This window comes from Rhynchophorus ferrugineus, unplaced genomic scaffold (genome assembly GCF_030347505.1).
Source record: "Rhynchophorus ferrugineus isolate W39M unplaced genomic scaffold, kcgeb_rfMv2 rfM8, whole genome shotgun sequence".
NCBI classification, from domain to species: domain Eukaryota; kingdom Metazoa; phylum Arthropoda; class Insecta; order Coleoptera; family Curculionidae; genus Rhynchophorus; species Rhynchophorus ferrugineus.
Window position 1 is genome coordinate 19,852,837 of NW_027472587.1, and position 18,781 is coordinate 19,871,617.

An 18,781-nucleotide genomic window follows, 5' to 3' on the forward strand; every position below is an offset into this window, starting at 1 on the left:
TCTACTACTACATCTACAAATGGAAATTTTTTTTATAAATATATCACCGTTTATCAATATCTGGAAAGCAATCAAATTGCTTTTTGGATCCAGTGTTTAAAGCAAAGTAAGATAAATAAGCCAAGGCAATACTTAGAATCTTCATCGTCAATGTTCTTCTAGAATCGCGCTCATCTTTGGAACAAGAAAAGTAGGCATTTGGGTATAAGTAAAAATAACCGATTTCTTTATCTTTTGGGTCTTCAGATGAGGAACACTTCTAAATTTGGTAAACAAAACTGATCAGAAATAACAACATTCCATAGTTTAAAATCATTAACTTTCTGAACATTTTATAGTAATATTCGATGTTCCTCAGCATTAAAGAAAACCCTTTTGTGACAAATGAACTACTCTACTTCAAATAGTTAAAACAAACATCTTAGTAGTTCTTTTGACATTTGTCCATTGTCAGTTCGGCACGTGGGAAAATTTCGCCGATGAAAATAAAAAATATAAAATTAATAAAAAATCTGTGAATAGCAATAGTATACATCATGTCGCTCTATAACTTTAAAAAAATTGCTGTAGTGCCCACATCAAAGGTATACGAAACAATATTGCAAAATCAATTACTTAACCCTACCTTTTTAGGACTTTATTGATATAATTTTATCAAAAACCCAAAGAAAAACACCCACTGTTGTCCACAAACAGTACAAGATCACAAGGATAAGGGCTTTTTATATGCGAAAAGTGAAATTCGCCCAACAGAGCTTTCACGATAGATTAACACAGATTTTAACTGAATTCCCCAAACTCGATGATGTTCATCCATTCTATGCTGACTTGATGAACGTTCTCTATGACAAGGATCATTACAAATTAGCTTTGGGACAAATTAATACGGCCCGACATCTTATTGACAATGTAGCTAAAGACTATGTCAGGTTGTTGAAATATGGAGATTCTTTATATAGGTGCAAGCAACTTAAGAGGGCAGCCCTGGGGAGAATGGCCACCATAATGAAGAGACAGGGTTCCAATTTGATGTACTTAGAACAAGTCCGACAACATTTAGCTAGATTACCCTCCATTGATCCCTATACAAGGACAATAATTATATGTGGTAAATTTTTTGATAATCATAATTTTTAATTGTCATTCAGTGAAATATTTTAGGATTTCCCAATGTGGGTAAGTCATCATTTATCAACAAGATTACCAGAGCTGACGTAGAGGTCCAACCATATGCCTTCACAACAAAAAGTTTATATGTTGGACACACAGATTACAAGTATTTACGTTGGCAAGTAATAGATACTCCTGGTATATTAGATCATGCACTAGAAGAAAGGAATGTTATTGAAATGCAAGCAGTAACAGCTCTAGCCCATTTAAGGGCTTGTGTTCTATATTTTATGGATCTATCAGAACAGTGTGGACATACATTGAGTGAACAAGTAAAATTATTTGAGTCTATTAGGCCGCTGTTTACCAATAAGCCCCTTATAATTGTGGCAAATAAAACTGATATTGTTAAGCTAGAAGATCTTCCATCAGAAAAAAGAGAAGCCCTGAAGGAAATTGAGGAGGACAAGGAGTTGGAGGTCATCGAGATGTCCACAGTCACTGAGGAGGGCGTCATGTCTGTGAAAATGGAGGCCTGCGAGAAACTACTGAGTTTCCGGGTGGACCAGAAGATGAGAACCAAAAAAGTGGATGGCATCCTGAACAGGTTACATGTAGCGATGCCCAAACCCCGGGATAACAAAGAGAGGCCGCCCTGTATACCAGAGAGCATCCTTCTGAAGAAACAAGGAGAGGCGGAGAAAAAGAAACGAAAACTCGCGCGTGATGTGGAACTGGAGGAAGGTGACGATTTCGTCGTGGATTTGGCCAAAGAGTACACGGAAATACCCGAAGGTGAGCGAGTGAGTGAAATTCTGAAAATCGTGAGTGTAATTGGTTTTTTTTCGGCTACCAGAGGAAAGGTACGACATCATACCGGAAATATGGGAGGGTCACAACATTGCCGACTATATCGATCCAGAGATATTCGATAAGTTGGGTGAGTTGGAGAAGGAGGAGGATATCAGGGAGCAGACAGGCATGTATGTAGTTCCCAAGATCGAGTTGGACGACACCATGATGGAAATCAAGAAGTTGGCGCTACAAATCAGGTGAAAATTATAACTATAATATAGCTCGTTAGAGCTAGAATATTTCCGATACTACTGTACACAAAGACTTTGTCTAAATAGCTTCCTATCAAAATATGTTTTTGTATTTTTATTGTTATTTGTTGATACTTACAGTTTTTGTTGGTTTTTTGTTTTTCTAAGGACTCTGCTGTCTGGATTTCTCCTTTTTCCAGAAACTGCTAAACTATTTCTATACACAGAGAGCAAAACGAGTTTTGCGACATGGTTTTTTGGAACTATCGTTTGTTCAATTTATTCGCTTGTTTCAAAAACGACTGGACTGTTTATACACACATGGGAAAAATAAAGAAGAAACACCTTTCAGCTTTCTGTTTGTTTTTCTAAACTCTTATTTTTATTTCTCTTCGTTTTTTTCCAGAAACCACTAGAATTGTTTGGTTTTTGCCTTGATACGTGTTGAGATCCACAGCATACTACTCTAGTTTAAACTTCAGGATTAAATAGAAACCTTTTGTTTTGGTAGAATTGATATTTTGCTTTGTTCAATTTAACAAAAGTGGCCCAAATCAAATTATATCAGTATCACCATCACTGTATCTGTAAGGTAATTTCTTGCTTCCATACCATCCCTCGTATTGGTATTCTATTATCTAGGAAAAACAAATTCCCCAATGTCATGGTTTAGATTTAACTTTAAATAATAATTTTTTACCATAGTGTAAACATTTTTTTATGTTTCGTAAATAAACGAATCTGAATCCATATGCAAAGTGGCAACTCTCGTTTTCTGGACTGAACTAGATTAAATAGTTTTATTCTCTTTTCACTAATTGTGTTAACGGTCAGAAATATTCACTGTTTGTATACTAATGATGGTTATACGTGAACGACTCAAATACTCCTTGACCTATACCGACTTTTGTTAGAATGTTTTTTAAAAATCCGTAGGAACAAAAAGGCTATACTAAAGGACGAAGCCAGGATCAATAAACAGAGCAGGAAGCCGGTCATTCCCAGGACATCCGGTGCAAAGGTACCTAACGCAACTACCGCGAGAATTATTCGCGATGTAATTATCTGTTTTTTGCTTTTTATTAGGTCAGAGATCGCTCCGTTAACAAATTACGCAAGAACATGGAGGCTTTGGGCGTGGACATGTCTGGAACGACCCAGGCCAACTTCACCAGAACCAAACAGAGGGTCCGGTCAGTCGGTATGAACTCCCTCCGCGATTTTGTCGACGTGGCTAACCCCGTATTTTTTTATTCTCCAGGCCCGATAGCTAAGAAGGCCCGCATGGACGTCAAGGTCAATCCCGCGAGCAAGGCCCTGGTGAAACCGCCTAGGAACGAGCAAGGAATCAAGGATTTGGCGGTAAGTTTGGAGAAAAAAGCGAATCGCGGCCGATCTCATAGGATTTTCTCGCGTTTCAGATGAAGAGGAAACTGGAGAAGATCGCACACAGAGCGATCAGCAAGAAGGTGGCCAGGATGGGTCTCAAAGGTGAAGCCGATCGATTTATTGGTAACAAGATGCCAAAGCACCTGTTCACCGGAAAACGAGGCATCGGGAAGACCGACAGGAGATAAGCGAGTTTATAGTGTTTGTTTCGGAAAACTTTATTTCAATAAATTAATAAGAATATAACGGTGTTTTTAGTTTAATGGTAGGCCTAGAAAAAGCGGAAACGAATGAATAACATTGACAGTCTTGACATTAGACGACTGGATATGATTTTGAGTTCAGGTCCTCGCGAGCATGTACATTGCTGATTATTAATTTTATAATGTTGAACATAATAGTGATCATACCTGATTCCGATAGGGAAAGTTTTCTTCTACTGATATAATACACCCTAATCGTCTGGCAACATATTAAGGGCTATCGAATGATAATCAACATAATTTTATGGTTTCTATAGAATTACTTGCGATCACTTAACTGTAAGGAATTTATGAATACCATAGCAAATTATTATTTCATTATACTAGCCTATGTTAAAAATGATAGCATACTTTTATATATAAAAAATTCTATTTTAAGGTATATATGATGACGAAGTCATTGACATCGCTCAGATTCAACTATTAACGATGGTACTTACAAAAAAAACTATTGGGTATTAGCAAATGAAAAAAAACAAGATTATAACATGTATATAAAGGAGCTTTATTGCAATAAATTAACAACAATAACAGTGGCGTTTATGTTACTCATAAATCGATGTACGGTGATCCACAACGCACATTATAAAACTGATCGCATATTTGGAACTGTTCGTTGAACAAGGTTCCGTTCGTACACAAAAATGAGGCAATCAATTTGCCATTACAAATATGGTAAGCCTGAAAAATGTACTTTCACGTCTCTCCTACATTTTATATACACATATAAAAAAAGCCATACATACCTGACAACCTGTATCTACATCTGCATAATATCCGTAGGGTTTGTCATCACATTTGAAGTTAGTATGGGGCACTGAAGCATACGTCGGATATAGAGGGGGGTCATGCGGCAGGTGTAAATCATGGTACCCATCATACGGTAAAGATCCAGGTATTATATGATATCCAGCTTCTACAAGAACATCTAGTAAAATAAAAAAAAGTATACAATTAGGCCCCATTATATTATCCTAGGAACACAAATTCACTCACACAAACTCACAATTACGACGCAGGACTTCAACATGTTGCACTAGGAGAGAGTGTTGGTTGGAAAGTCAAGATCAGACCGAAATGGGAAACGCGAAAAAAAATCGTGCCTTTATATTTGGCGTTATGGGCAAATTTCTGGGTCATATCCATCATAAAATACCGTTCTCTAGGGTTACTTCTGCTGATTAAAAGGTTAGCGCTTTGGCAAGGACGTTGATTCGTTTTCGAGCGACCGACTACCAGGGTAAATTTTAAAGTGAAAAAAAGCATCAATTAAATAGATAAAGAGAGTCAATTTCACTAATTAACTCACCTTGTAGCGCCGATCTCGTAAGCGCCAGCCCAATGCCAAGACTCCCACTGTCGTCAACTATTTTCGCTCATTCTCCTGCTATTATTTACGCCTTGGTTAACAACAAATAAATATAGTGGGAGTGTGAGTGATTAATCTTAACGGTATTATAACAAAAATGTGTTAGGAAACTAATATAGTTCGAGGCTAGCAACATTTTTCACCAAGACAACAATCTCATATCAGCACTCTAATTGAGGTTATTTGTTGACATTCACATACCAAGGTATCATCGCGGTGTCATCATTTTGTCCATCAGAGGCCGTGGTTTATTGTTTTTAGACATTCTGTTGGGAACAGTGCGCTAACACAATTTTACTTTTGCCGGCTTGCCAAGTTGTCAGCCTAGATGTAAACATGGAGAGATTGGTTAAGTTTTTGAATATATCCTCGGTAGTTTTATTATTATTCGTAAGTTTAGTGAGTAGTATTAAAGTGCCAAAGAGGTTCGAGTATAAGTACTCATTCAAACCTCCGTATCTAGCTCAAAAAGATGGATCAGTGCCCTTTTGGGAATACGGCGGCAGTAAGTAGACTTTTTTCGTACACGTCAGTTAATTTTACTTGAAATGTCAACGTATCCTTATATCACTGTCTTTTTCTCGCGCATAGGATCTAATGCAAATAACATGGTACACGTATCTCGTTGATAGATAGTTTTTGACACGTATATAACCAAAAACATATGTATTAATATTTTTTCTTAAAAACAATTTAATTCTATTAAATTAAAATGTGCCCTTTACGAGAATATTCTTTAACGGTCACGTTAAGATATATATTCCTTTTTCCCGATTGGTTTCATTCATTTTTTGCCGTTTCTATTCAACACAAATATGACTAAATTTATGCCTTTAGAATATGTAAAACCAAGACTAACTTGATTTTCTTGTACATTCCAACAGACGCGATAGCGAGTTCGGAGAGCGTGCGGTTAGCTCCCTCGTTGCGGAGTCAGAAGGGAGCAATATGGACGAAAAATCCCGTCAACTTCGATTCGTGGGAAGTGGACATTGCGTTCAGGATAAGCGGCAGAGGTCGAATCGGCGCTGACGGAATGGTGAGTGTGTTTAGGTAAAGGTGGGAACAATAAAGAAACGGTGTGTTTTTTTAGGCGTTCTGGTATACCCAAAACAAAGGCGCCTACGACGGAGAGGCGTTCGGATCGTCGGACCAGTGGACAGGTCTGGGGATATTCTTCGATTCGTTTGACAACGACAACAAGCACAATAACCCGTACATTTTCTCGATCGTCAATGACGGCAGCGTGAAATTTTACCACCAAGAGTAAGGCCTGGTCTGTGGTGTTCAGTTTCTTTTTTGTTAACGATGGTGTTTTAGTGACGGTTCGACTCAACAGCTGGCCGGATGTCTGAGGGATTTCCGTAATAAACCGTTTCCAACCCGGGCCAAGATTGACTACTACAACAACGTGTTGACGTTGCTGTTCCACAACGGCATGACCAACAATGAGCAAGACTACGAATTGTGTTTCCGAGCCGAGAACGTGGTTCTACCCAAGAACGGGTACTTTGGCTTGTCGGCGGCCACGGGGGGATTGGCGGATGACCACGACGTCATTCATTTCCTCACCAGCAGCTACATAACGGCGGGTTCCGTTCCCAGCCAGTCAGGTATGGTTATCAATTGTTATATGTTGTTAAGATCGGGTGGTTATTCCTATTTTTAATCAGGATTAACTGACGAACAACAGAAACTCCAAAAGGAGTACATGGAGTACCAGGCGAAGCTAGAGCAGCAGAAGGAAGAGTACAAAAGCAGTCATCCAAAGGTAATACTGGGCATAGTGGTCTCAGTTGAAAGGGTTGAGTGTTCCCGATGTGTTCCAGGCGGAGGAGAACGTAGAGGACTGGTTCGAGACCGAGTACCAACGCGAGTACAAGCAACTGTTCCAAGGGTTGATCAACATCCACGACACCGCCAAACAGATGGACAAGAAACTGGACGAGATCGTCGGCAAACAGGAGCGCACCATCAGCCTGGTGTCGCAGCAGCACGGCGCGGTGGGCGCCAATATCCCCCCACCGCCCCCCGGCCAACCGGCTGTGGCGGGGGAGTCCATCCGGAGGCACGAGGTGGACGCCATGTTCAACAACCAGAACCAAATCGTGAACACCGTCCGAGAGTTGAGGTAGGCGCTCATTGCATTCTAGCCATAGAGTATTAGAGGGAAAACTCAATTTGGTGAAGAGTTTCGCTACGTCCACTACCAATAGCCCGTTCAATAAAATGTCAACTAAATTTATGACGTCAAAACGTCACAATGTTGCCGTTTATTAAATAGAATTTATTTTAACATTATAGTACATCTATCATATCGAACTAATCCATCAGAGACCCAATGTGTTTCTGACTCTGACTACCTAGTGGCTTCGGCATTTTAAATCAGAGTAATAATAAGCGGCGACTTGTAATGTATCAAAACAAAGTACCAAAACAACTTTTCCAGTTTACGACCTGTAATTATTACTACTAATGTTTTTGCAGACAAGTTTGGCAACCAGGCGAATTTTGTAGGCTAATTCAGTTACTTATTTGAATATATCAGACGAATTTACAAATTGCGATAGGCAATACGTTCGACATTGTGATGAAGTGAGGTCACTGTTATTTTGAGTAGTTTGTGAATGGGGGTGATAATCGTCTATTGAGGTAATTTCATTGTAGGTTGCTCTGAGGAAAACATTTTGCTCTGAAAATATTTGGTTGGTTCTTTGATAGAGATTATATAAAAAGAACTTAAAAATTAAAAATTCTCTCTTCAGTCTTTCGCCTTTTTCATATCTGTGTAGTACCGTCAAGATCATTATGTACTGTGTAATCAAAAGGTCTTAAATTTACTTTTTATAATATCTGCCAAAATTGTATTATAATATCGACGTGGCAATATTGCAGGATAAAATAAAAGAGGTGGTTCAAAGAACTACTAGAACTAGAAGTATAATAAAACAATTTTGTTGGAGCTCGGAGCATGAGACATTGCCTTGCCTCTATGAAATTAGTCTCAACTGGCCCATCTACTAAGTCAGTCATAATTGATTACAAACAAAAATTACATTTACATATGGTACGACGTAAAATTTTGTTTGCAATTTTTCAACTCCTAGTAATACATCCCCCGTTAGTAAATAAATAAATTATCTAAAGCATCTATCCTCTTCACAATTTTCCATGAGCTTTAATGGATCCAAAAAAATGTCCAAACTATGTTGGTTAAGTAACCTTAAACCGATATAGTTATTCAGATACTTACCGGAACTAATTTTCTTGATTGATATGAACCTCCTCAAAGTATCGATGGTACATTAACACATCTGTTTTTAGTTGGACCATAAAATTTTGCACTATTTAATTACTGAATTTACGCTTTTCCAAGAATATGTTTACGTAGTTAGGGTAGGGGATCAGACCATTTTTAAAGCCAGTGGGATACTTCTTCGAAGGAAAACGATATGGATGCATTATACTTATATTGTACGAACGACTAATGACTTCCAACACTGAAAAGGGTGCCCAAAACAAGAAAAAAACAACAAAGGTACCGTAGAAACGAAATGAACCAATCAAATGCCTTCGCGGCTATTAGCGTAGGGATTAAAACAAGTAATAAAGTCAAAGTAGTGACATCTAGACATAACACACGCGAAATATCCCTCCAAAATTGCCTATAAAGTTAAATCTATATTTTCTCTGTGGTTCTGGCCTGATTCCAACGTCATTTCAGGCAGTTTATACTGGAGATAAAACAGAGGATCGACACGGTGATAAATAATCAGGCCAAAGCACCCACGGCCCAGGTACAGGCCGTGGGATATGATACGCAGGCCTTGATCAACGAGATGCGAGACGGGCTCAATCATGTTAAATCCAACATGGCTCAGGTAAGTACGGCGCGGTTGTGTGTTGATCACGTATTATATATCCGTCAAATTGTTCTCATCAGATGGCCAGTCAAACCGGACAAGGAGGAGGAAGCTGTCCCCAAGTATCCTGCGTTACCGTGACCACCGTACTGGTGATTGTGGCAGTGCAGCTTGCTATCATCTTAGGATATAACGTTTATCGGTGAGTTTAGGGGTTCATTTTACTACTTTACAGTCTCAGAGTACTGTAAAACAGACGTTATTTTTAAAACACCTAATTATAGGGCTCGCGAGAAAGTAATCAACCTAATTCGTTATTTAATAACAAGAAAATACAATTTAAGAAACGCGGATTACTTTTTCACGTCCCTAATGTCTTCAATGTTTATACCAATTCGCGTCCTAAACCCTAACTGAAACCTCATTGTTCCAGGGACAGCAAAGACAACCAGTCCAAGAAGTTTTATTAATCATTGTCATCGGTCACTTTGTACATTTGCATCTATAATTGTGTGTTCAACGAGTACTAATAGTTTACCTATGATAATTGCCAAAATCCGATCACCCAAGGAAACAATGAACTGCTCAAAAAAAACATTGACGTCTGACAATTTTTGTTTTCTGAAAATAACGGAATCTTATTTTTACTGAACAAAATAGTTTATATAGTGTTATTTTGTGAGATTATTTTTTACTTGCGTCGCATATTTATCTAGCAGGGAACGTAGAACAACCACAAACTTAGCAGTGTCAACGTTCTCGACTCTTCCGTCAACTCTCTGGCGCCAAGACATACATACATTTCTCTCTTTCTCTCTCTATATATACATATATTTTAAAGACATATTTTCTACAACTATTTTAAACTAGGCTTACGATGCATTTAAAATAAATTATACCGTACGGTTGTGTTATTTAGTTATACTCTATCAAAAAAGTCGTTGTTTGAAGTTAATTAATTTCTTTATTTTTTAACGCGTCTTCCCCCATTCGCCAACCTCATCGCGTTTTAGATTTAACCATTGTTACAATTTTTTTTTGTTATATTGCATAATTTTTTATGTCCCGCGGTGGTTTATGTAATACCCACTGGTATCATTGAGAAAAAAGATAGCAAGAAAATAAATGTGTATTTTTACTTTCGGCGTTTCATTTTTATTACCATCATATGTCACTCGATCTACAGTCAGTTTGAAGTTTTACTTGTAAGTAGTTATAACCTCGAAGATATATTTGACGTAGTTGTCAAAAAATTTAGACTAAATAAAATAATGAAAAATAGTCCGAAGTTTAATTTATAAATTGTTGTAACCAAGGTGGTATGCTTGGCATGTCAAAAAATTTAGGCTGTATTGTAAGCAGATTAATGAAAAATAGTATTAAAAAATATTTTTCATTTTTTTATTTAAACGAAAGACAACAGATACGTGTGGCGCTGATATCGCTTTTTATGCAACGTCGATAGGTTGACAATAACAACTTTAAAACATGGACGTTAAGTAATTTTTATGGATAGGTTTCAAATCAAAAACAAAATTTCTATAAATCAATTTATTAAAAATAAATACAAAATAAAAACGATTATAGGGAACAAAATATCATACCTAGTGTTGGTGATTTTGAATCGATCTCCCAAATAACTCTTGGCGTTTCAAAACAATGTTTTCTTGACAGCCAGCTTTACATCTCTTCTTATTCTGATTAAGAGTAAATCATTATATTTGACATATCGGTCAAATACGACAATGCTTTAAAAGCGACGAAGTTCTGAAATATCCAATAGTGCAGAAAAAACTCTACATACAAGTGACTAATTTAAATTTAATGTCAAGTGTAGGTTCACTTTACAGTATTTAAGGTATGTACATCTTGAAATAAACTAACTAAAAGGAAATAAAACACAGATTCGCGCTCTGATCTGAAATATATTTTTCGACAGTATTTTATCCCAAAAAATCCAATATTCTTAGCGCACATAATAAATATATATATATACATATATATATTCAAATAGAAATTCTGATTTTTTTTTACTTTTTCTTGGTATTTTCTTTAGTAATTTGTACTTAACCATAGTAGGTCTACATAAATACATCCCTATTAAAAACGATGATGTTGATCGAAAAAATTTTTACATAATATATAATAAATGGAGAATATCTTACATGCTAAGGCCAAGAAAAAAAAATACATAAAATTGAATCGTGTGTTTTGCTATGGGCGACTGCGATCGCACCTTCATCGATCGAACATCTGTAGGATCACTACCGGTCGCGTGGTATTCGACCGAAGAAAATGCGAACGCTCCCCCGTTATACGGCTCTTCGGAAAAGTACGAGATTAAAAAAAGTACATCATTCTTGTTAAAAAAAGAAAAAAACTGAACATAGAAGAGTTACGGGACACGACGTCATGATGAACTAAAAAAATCACTATTCCTCGATAAACAAAATTACACACACACAAAAACAAAAACCATATATCTATATATATATACATAATTCACTTAAAATATATGTAATTATCAAATATATCACATTTTATAGTAAGTTTTCTATTATTTTAACCATTTCTAACGCTATTTTAACTGGTTTCTTCCCTTCGTTATACATATATACAGTAAATATATATATATACGCTTACAAATATACGAGATGCCCTCCGAACAAAAGATAAAATTAATAATCACTATTAAAAAACAAAAGAAGAGAAAATCGATTAAAAAAAAACACGTACACTGTGCTAAATCTACGGGTTAAAAGGAAAGCAATTCATCATAAGAAAGATTGATGAAGGTTGATAATCCCTTCCCAGTCACCTCGAGAATAAATGTATTGGATGCGTTTTGGGTACTTTCCCCTTTCCCCGTCGCCGATTAGCACGATCGAAGTTGATTTAAAACAGGCAGGACATCTAGTACGGTTTATCTGAATTTTGAGTGGTGGTGGTGATGGGGTGGGGTTGAGAGATAGAGAGGGGGAGGTGGAAAGAACGAATTAACATACATAATTTGGATGTACCAACAATTTCACTATGTACACGGATAATACACGCGTCCTTGCGGGAGGCCGCGCGCTGCAAACCAAGATGGTCTTACGATAGTTACGGTGAGAGGTCTCTCGAAGTCGTGGACCGGAACGAAGAAGCGTTATTGCGCGCTCTGGGAGGGGTACTCGGGGAAAGGCCTCCTCTTAAATCTACATATGTACAACACGATAATAAAAGCTAACCTATACACTATTGTCTTTCCGGCTTTTTCTTCTTGGTCATGGTGAGGTTGTTCTGGCCGCTGTTCCGGTGATTGTGCGAGTTGAAACTCTGATGATGATGGTGGTGGGAGGGGCCGCCGCGCTGGTTCTTGTTCCACCTGCTGATCTTGTTGCGCGCGTTTAGCGGACGGGCCTGGTAGTTGATGTTGGGCGAGTGGTCGCGGGAGGGCCGGTCCGATCCCTGCAAAAGACGAAGGGGTAGAAGGCGTTTCGGGGAGCCGGGCGGTGACGTGGTCGTACCTCCGAGCTCACGCCGCTCTCCTCCGCGCTGCTGGTACTGCCCGTGCTCGACGACCTGGACGGCTTGGCGACGACGCCTCCTCCTACCGCGCCCACCAGGACGGAGGCGATCGCCTGGGTGGTGACCTGCGTCCCCCGCACGCTCTCGTCGATCTTCCGCCGATGCTGCACCACGTTGTCCCTCACCCTAACTATTCTGCCCAAGATACTCTGGAGGTAGCAGTCGTTATTGGCCGACTGGGGATGCACCACGTTCGTCAATATGGTGTAGGCGTATTCAAAGGCTTTCTTCACCTGTAACACAAAACCCAAGATCGTTATAGCGGGAACGTCGAGCTGACTCACTATCATGAGCTACCCACCAACAGAATGCCATAACTACTACGCCCAATATCGTTGGACGGCTGTAGAGGGTCTTCAATGCACAACATACTGGGCCGATGGCCGTCAACCATATCCTTTTGCATCTCCTCCTAGACATCATCAAATAAGAAATCCAATTATAATTGTATTAGAAATACTACTAAATACTAAAGGTAATTAATATTTTTATACACATTTTATTGCAATTAACCATCCATTCATTTTAAGCTTGTAATAACCAAAAGCTAGAGGTAGTCAATACATTGATGGGGTTTGTCCATCAAGAATAGTAGCAAAAATTGCAGTTAGGATCATAGTTGATCATAACAGGTCAATTGAAAAGTTAAATTGTCTTTCTCTTCTAATGACTAGAAGTTATTTTCGAGTGGATCGAGTGAAAACGACAAAAAATTTAGAATACTTAAGTTTTGTGCTACATCAATAATTTTATAGGAATAATAATAAAATTGTTATAGCCCTTGTCACACATCACTAGGCCTATTTAAAACTAATACAAATTAACCATTAGGGTCTCATATACTATACACTACTAAGGATCATACAAAACCCGATAGTGTTGACAGTTGGCTGCCACGACTGATATATTAAATGTCGTATTTATCGCTTGGATAAGTTAAAAAGGATCACTCAAAGTTGCATTCTTTACGTTATTTTTTTTCTCATTGACTTGATTATAGCTGAAAAGATTGTGGAATGGAAAAATTTTCACTACTGACTTAAATAATGGTGTAATCTTCTATATTTTTTATCGAACATTATTATTACTGCCTTTATTGATTCGCCAATTAAGTCCAAAAAAAGTTTTATATGTACCATCATATGACATTTAAAACCAGCGATTGCTAGACCGCATAGATTCACCAGGGAGGAACCAGCTGTTTTTCGGCACTAACCGCTAAATTTAGCCAGTGTTTTTGTAAACCCATGTAAAATTTAAAAAATAATGTACCTCAACCAAGTAGGTAATACATGGGCTACAACATGGGGTGTTCTACACAGAATTAGGTCTGTCCAACTATCTAGATCACAGAAGTTGGTCAAAATATGTGTCTTTAAGACAAGACGTGATCAAGCACCCACTCACCTTAGTGATATACATCCCGCCGTCCCTTATTCGAATGCCCGTGTTGATGAAATTGAACTTCCTGCCGTAGAGCTCGAAGAACTCTATGAGCAGCACTCCCAAGTTGGCATTGCTTTGCCTGACGCCGTCCTGTCGCGGGTGCAGCTGCGGAAATAAAGATGGTGGTTTAAGAGATGACGAGAACCGTCGAGGGGAGGCAGGGGGGTTGGTCGATGTACTCACTTGTAGGAAACTGATGCACATTAGTATGAGGCTATAGCTACTAATGCCGCCTGTGAATACCTCGTTCAGATCTCGTTCTAGCAGGAATTGCTTGAGCACGTACACCAACTTGGGCAGGACGGGGAACTGCTCCATGTAGGTCTTGATCAGTTCGGCGCTCTTTACGCCGTTCGACATATTGAAGGATATGTCCACCTGAAATGAGAAACAGAGGTGATGCCGTGCTCTCGAGGGCGTATTCTCTGATCGCGCTCACCTTAATTTCAGTCTTTTTGTCTATCAGTTTTACGATGGGGACGGAGGCTTTGTCTAACACCTTTATACTGTCCTCCTGGGCAACACCTTTATCCAGGAACTCTCGTTCCAACGTGCGGAGAGGTAAGTTTGTCCATTTACCTGCGGAACGGTGTTTAACATTAGCATACACCGCAAACCACGACCTCCAAACTACTTTCAAGAGTGCCACTTGGAGATCATCAGTCTTACTTGTCGGGATTTTACACTGTCGACTATTGACGAGCGCAATTACGAATAAAACGTACATCAAATCAGAAAACCGTGTTTTTATCGAACGACAACACTTACTGAACGATATCGTATCGTTAGGTTACGGACAGATTACGGTAAGCTCGACGTATAACAAGCATACCGATTCTAATCGAATAAAGAATGACGATGAACTGGGAAAGTAATATCGTTTTTTAGAATTTGCTTATATTGCTTATATAAAACGGGTATCGGCAACAATGCATCGAGATCCCAACCAATCCGACGTATGGCGATCAAGTGGCTGCACTAAAAGGAAACAAAAAGCACGCTGGTTTGGCAAACGCGGTTCCTCTTGAACGAATTGGTAGAATGTATACATAGATGTTTGCCCAAAGTGCATGTCGTCTACATTATAATATACAAACAGTATAAATATGATAACATAAATTTTGTAATACTTTTCTACAAATTTTTTGCAATTAGTTAAAAAAAAACAGAAAACTACGCCTGCTAGATAACAGAAAAAGTTAAGTAAAATATCAAGATATACGTTAACATTACGAAATGCTCGGCCAATGCCGTCGCTTGAATAAACGAATAATGTTCGTTTATCATCGGGCTCATACGTGTTTCCCGCGGCTTATATCTTGTGGTTTCTGTACTTTTTATTCGATTACAATTTTTTGTTCTTTTTATACGTTTACATAAATGTAATATAATTTTTATTCACTGTTTTAAATTATTTAATAATAATTATTTTTACGATTTTATGAAATTATTGAAATAGAGTAAAGCATAATATATTATAAAGAATATAATTATTAGGACTTATAGTATACTTACTGAACTAACCACAAGGTAACCTCAAAACCACAGCTCAATTTCGTTACGTAATTTATTATTATATTTATTTACCATACTGTAAAATATAAAACATTACTATCATAGACTACATTTATTCAGCGCCTATTATATACGAATTAATAATTAATTAGGTTATTTATATGATTATAAAAATGTAGCTTATTTCAATAAGTATACTATATCGATATTTTTTTTAATATATCGATTGTAAACATCTCTGCGTGCTTTTTATAATCTTAAAAATTCATTGACATCTGACAGTTACTGACATAATTTACGTCAAATATATTATATATTATTGCCGGACTTTAAAAAAGAAGTACTGAACTCACCTATGACCACAAGGTCAATGTCGCTGGTTGGCAAGTACAGGCCGGTACGGTATGAACCGAAGACCTCCACTTGTGCTTCGGGCCATTTGGAAATTATTATATCCTCTATTCGGGAGACTACTTCCGCTCTTACTTTGTGCTCCGCCTCCGTGGGACTCATGTAGCTGTAGAAATGCTCGATTTCCTGGTGAAGTCTGAAAAAATTAACGCCGTGTTAGTATTGACTTGATGCGAAACAAAAAAACAATCGAATTTCAACTGTCAAAAATAACGACCCATTTTTTTCGACAATATTTGGTAAAACTTAAGGAAAAGCGATACAAGAAATATAAGTTTACAGGTTTGGCATCAAATATTATACAAATCATGGTGTTTCTTGGAAATATTTCATAATAAGAGTTTAACTGATAGAATACAGTCACCTTTCAATTGTCAAAATTACAAACGATGTCAAATTAGGTTATAATGATAACGAGAACTGTCATCGCTTAAATTATAACCTAATTTTTTGTTAAGTCATTTTTTGCTACTTAACCCACTACTTTTAGATTATAGGTAAATATTTTAAAAAAATGCTTTAATAATAAAAGGTAACGATAATCTTTATTAATTATATTTTTGATTATTGTATCATAATATAATATTTATTATTTTTGCTTTAAATGTTAATGTAATTCTCGATAATGACGGAAATGTCTTTCAAACTGACGGATTATTTCTGATTAAATGAGTTGTTCAATAAGTTTTATGGGTCGAAAGAGGGCGCTGTTACATCGGACGTTATATTTTTCAAGTATTACAGCAAAACACATTTATGTACCATTGCAAGGTTCACAAAGTGCATCAAGCTCAATAAATCTAGTAGGCCTACGTGGACTTCCTATTAGATAGTGTGGTCAAAGGTTTGAGTTTAAGAAACCTGCACAATGGAACTACTAGTACCATAGGAGTGACATGAAATGAAAACGGGGGGTTGAGGGAGGTACACCGAATAATTCCAAGCCGTAAAACCGTGTACTCCTGTTCGAATCCGAAAACCTAGACATCAGACACCTGTTAACGCTCACATGTAGACTCTCATGTCGAAATCGTATCGGATTCGATCACTTTTATTATTCCAAGTACGAAGCTATTCTTCCTGCATAATATCGAAATTTCGTGAAAGTGTCCGTAGAAAAGAACGTGGCCGAGAACAAGAGAAATTCCTCGACATCGCGCGTCGATTTTTCCATCGCCTATCATCCGGACGCTTCCGATTGGATCGTAGGTGGCCATGGATTCGACCAACGGATCTTCCGAGGGTACCGTTAAGGCCTCGCGCACAAAAACTCGCTGGCATCCGAGCAAGAGCCGTGTTATTGTAAGGGGGCAGCAGAAAAAAAGCGGCATTCGCCGAATCCGTGAACGTTAACGCGAGAATCTCTTGGAAACCGTCGTGGCGCAGCGACCGATGCCTTTCGAAATTTTTTCGGAGGTTAGCAACGGAACGATTCGCCATTTCATTACCTCATGCAGGTCTTGTACAGATTCAAACCGTCGTCGTTGTAGTCGATCGGTTTGGGGACGCTAGTGAGTTTATATCCACCCATTTCCACAATAAGAACACACACTAATACACGCCGATTTGTCGGATAATTGACACTATTCCACCGGGCCGAGGTCGGAATTCGACCATTCGAAAAAAACGGTTTTAAAAAAATTAATAGACGATATACCAGGATAAGGATAAAAATGCCATGGCGATGAAGAATGTAAATAAAACAACTTAACCTTACAAAAATAGTTAACTGTCAGAGAGACACGGAAACAAAATAAAAAAAAACGTTATAAACAATATTGTTCAGAACCTACTTTGATCTTATCAAAATGTGTCCTCGAATGATGTTACATAAAATAAGTAAAAAGTGTTTTGTAACAAAATCGCCTATTTTCGAGTGTCTCGAGCCAAACGTTTGGTATACGGCGAAATTATCGAAAAGGCCGAATGGACGACGGTATAAAGGTCAGTGGGGTAAACGGATTCCCGGTGGTTTCGAAGAAAACCCGTATTTGTTTACAAATCTCGACGTTTTCCCCCCGGAAGATCCGGCAACGCTGTAATAGGCCATCTTATGTCAGAACGCCAATCGCACATATTGGTTAAGAGAGCACGTTTTTTTTTCGTTACTGCTAAAAATTCGAGGTACTTACCCCACTAAGCCCCTGGCGTAATGGAATTTCTCCTGTCTCCAGGGACATCCGCCGTAATCGGTCACGAATTTCCGATGCAGGGGCCGCTGACTAGGTCGTATGTCACTCTTGGTACGCCGCGCGCGGGCAAAATTACCACTTTTGTCGGCTTTCCCGTTCATGATCGTGTTCTGGTGGTTGTTGAATCCGTTGGTTATCCCGTCCGTGTCGTTGTCACTGTCTCTCAAGTTCATGTTATCGACCTCCTTCTGTGTATTCCACACTCTCAGCCAGAGCAATTTGGCTGGACCGTCCTGCTCCGGCATCAACCAGGTCACGCACGAAACCATCAAAAGAAAAGGCGTCGCGTTCGCACACGCGTTCAATTCCTATAACCCGTACATGAACCGAACAGGACACTTTGAAAAAGGTCGACGGCAAGTCACACCTTACACTATCACACGACTCTCTTCGAACGTCTGCGAAAATTGACACTGTATGTCGAAATGACAAGCGTGAGAGCTACTGAGTGGTATCTGTCAAAATACAGGTCGCCCGTAGAGTACACCCTTCTAACCACAGGGGCGCCTCAGGCAACTATATATATTCACCGAGTTTCGACGTCTCACCATCAGATAACGCCAGCCATGCTGGCGAGAATCTAAAGCGGGGAAGTCAAATTCTGTGG

At 38.5% G+C, this 18,781-nt stretch overlaps 4 protein-coding genes across 6 annotated transcripts; 2 read left to right on the top strand and 2 right to left on the bottom strand.

The window, feature by feature from the left end:
- Positions 1-414: 414 nt before the first annotated feature.
- Non1 (nucleolar GTP-binding protein 1) lies at positions 415-3,791 on the top strand. 2 transcript variants are annotated; one of them, XM_076412785.1, is made up of 8 exons: positions 415-584; positions 634-1,108; positions 1,162-1,905; positions 1,967-2,162; positions 3,093-3,177; positions 3,243-3,357; positions 3,418-3,518; positions 3,578-3,791. In XM_076412785.1, exons 1-8 carry the CDS (start codon positions 537-539, stop codon positions 3,731-3,733), a joined length of 1,920 nt encoding a protein of 639 aa, XP_076268900.1. In that variant the 5' UTR covers positions 415-536; the 3' UTR covers positions 3,734-3,791. The 2 variants fall into 2 exon arrangements, with proteins under 2 accessions (XP_076268900.1, XP_076268899.1); XM_076412784.1 differs by having other exon boundaries at positions 3,243-3,518.
- A 498-nt stretch (positions 3,792-4,289) lies between these two features.
- Positions 4,290-5,184, bottom strand: Cpap1-d (cuticular protein analogous to peritrophins 1-D; the record flags this gene model as incomplete). The annotated part of the gene is made up of 3 exons (XM_076412795.1): positions 4,290-4,489; positions 4,555-4,736; positions 5,118-5,184. Coding segments are annotated over 3 exons (381 nt in total), but the record flags the coding sequence as incomplete, so codon positions are not given.
- Positions 5,185-5,431: 247 nt separating this feature from the next.
- On the top strand, positions 5,432-10,178 carry ergic53 (lectin, mannose binding protein ergic53). The gene is made up of 9 exons (XM_076412791.1): positions 5,432-5,682; positions 6,062-6,216; positions 6,271-6,443; positions 6,498-6,790; positions 6,851-6,948; positions 7,007-7,308; positions 8,902-9,058; positions 9,121-9,242; positions 9,474-10,178. Exons 1-9 carry the CDS (start codon positions 5,514-5,516, stop codon positions 9,508-9,510), a joined length of 1,506 nt encoding a protein of 501 aa, XP_076268906.1. The 5' UTR covers positions 5,432-5,513; the 3' UTR covers positions 9,511-10,178.
- A 767-nt stretch (positions 10,179-10,945) lies between these two features.
- Positions 10,946-18,602, bottom strand: LOC143201618 (terminal nucleotidyltransferase 4B). 2 transcript variants are annotated; one of them, XM_076412787.1, is made up of 8 exons: positions 18,115-18,602; positions 15,925-16,118; positions 14,496-14,635; positions 14,240-14,434; positions 14,018-14,161; positions 12,912-13,022; positions 12,550-12,843; positions 10,946-12,490 (listed from the first exon to the last, which is right to left on the bottom strand). In XM_076412787.1, the coding sequence occupies exons 1-8, from the start codon at positions 18,441-18,443 to the stop codon at positions 12,278-12,280; spliced, it is 1,620 nt and encodes a 539-aa protein (XP_076268902.1). In that variant the 5' UTR covers positions 18,444-18,602; the 3' UTR covers positions 10,946-12,277. The 2 variants fall into 2 exon arrangements, with proteins under 2 accessions (XP_076268902.1, XP_076268903.1); XM_076412788.1 differs by lacking the exon at positions 18,115-18,602 and adding an exon at positions 17,431-17,589.
- Between the last annotated feature and the right edge of the window lie 179 nt (positions 18,603-18,781).

Coding starts and splice junctions, on each gene's coding strand:
- Non1 (XM_076412784.1), top strand. CDS start 537: ATGTCGCTCTATAACTTTAAAAAAATTGCTGTAGTGCCCACATCAAAG. Junction 585..633: donor CTGTAGTGCCCACATCAAAG/GTATACGAAACA, acceptor CTACCTTTTTAG/GACTTTATTGATATAATTTT. Junction 3,519..3,577: donor AAGGAATCAAGGATTTGGCG/GTAAGTTTGGAG, acceptor CTCGCGTTTCAG/ATGAAGAGGAAACTGGAGAA.
- ergic53 (XM_076412791.1), top strand. CDS start 5,514: ATGGAGAGATTGGTTAAGTTTTTGAATATATCCTCGGTAGTTTTATTA. Junction 6,791..6,850: donor TTCCGTTCCCAGCCAGTCAG/GTATGGTTATCA, acceptor ATTTTTAATCAG/GATTAACTGACGAACAACAG. Junction 9,243..9,473: donor TTAGGATATAACGTTTATCG/GTGAGTTTAGGG, acceptor TCATTGTTCCAG/GGACAGCAAAGACAACCAGT.
- LOC143201618 (XM_076412787.1), bottom strand. CDS start 18,443: ATGGTTTCGTGCGTGACCTGGTTGATGCCGGAGCAGGACGGTCCAGCC. Junction 16,119..18,114: donor TACGCCAGGGGCTTAGTGGG/GTAAGTACCTCG, acceptor TAATTTTTTCAG/ACTTCACCAGGAAATCGAGC. Junction 14,636..15,924: donor CATTGACCTTGTGGTCATAG/GTGAGTTCAGTA, acceptor ACCGTTCCGCAG/GTAAATGGACAAACTTACCT.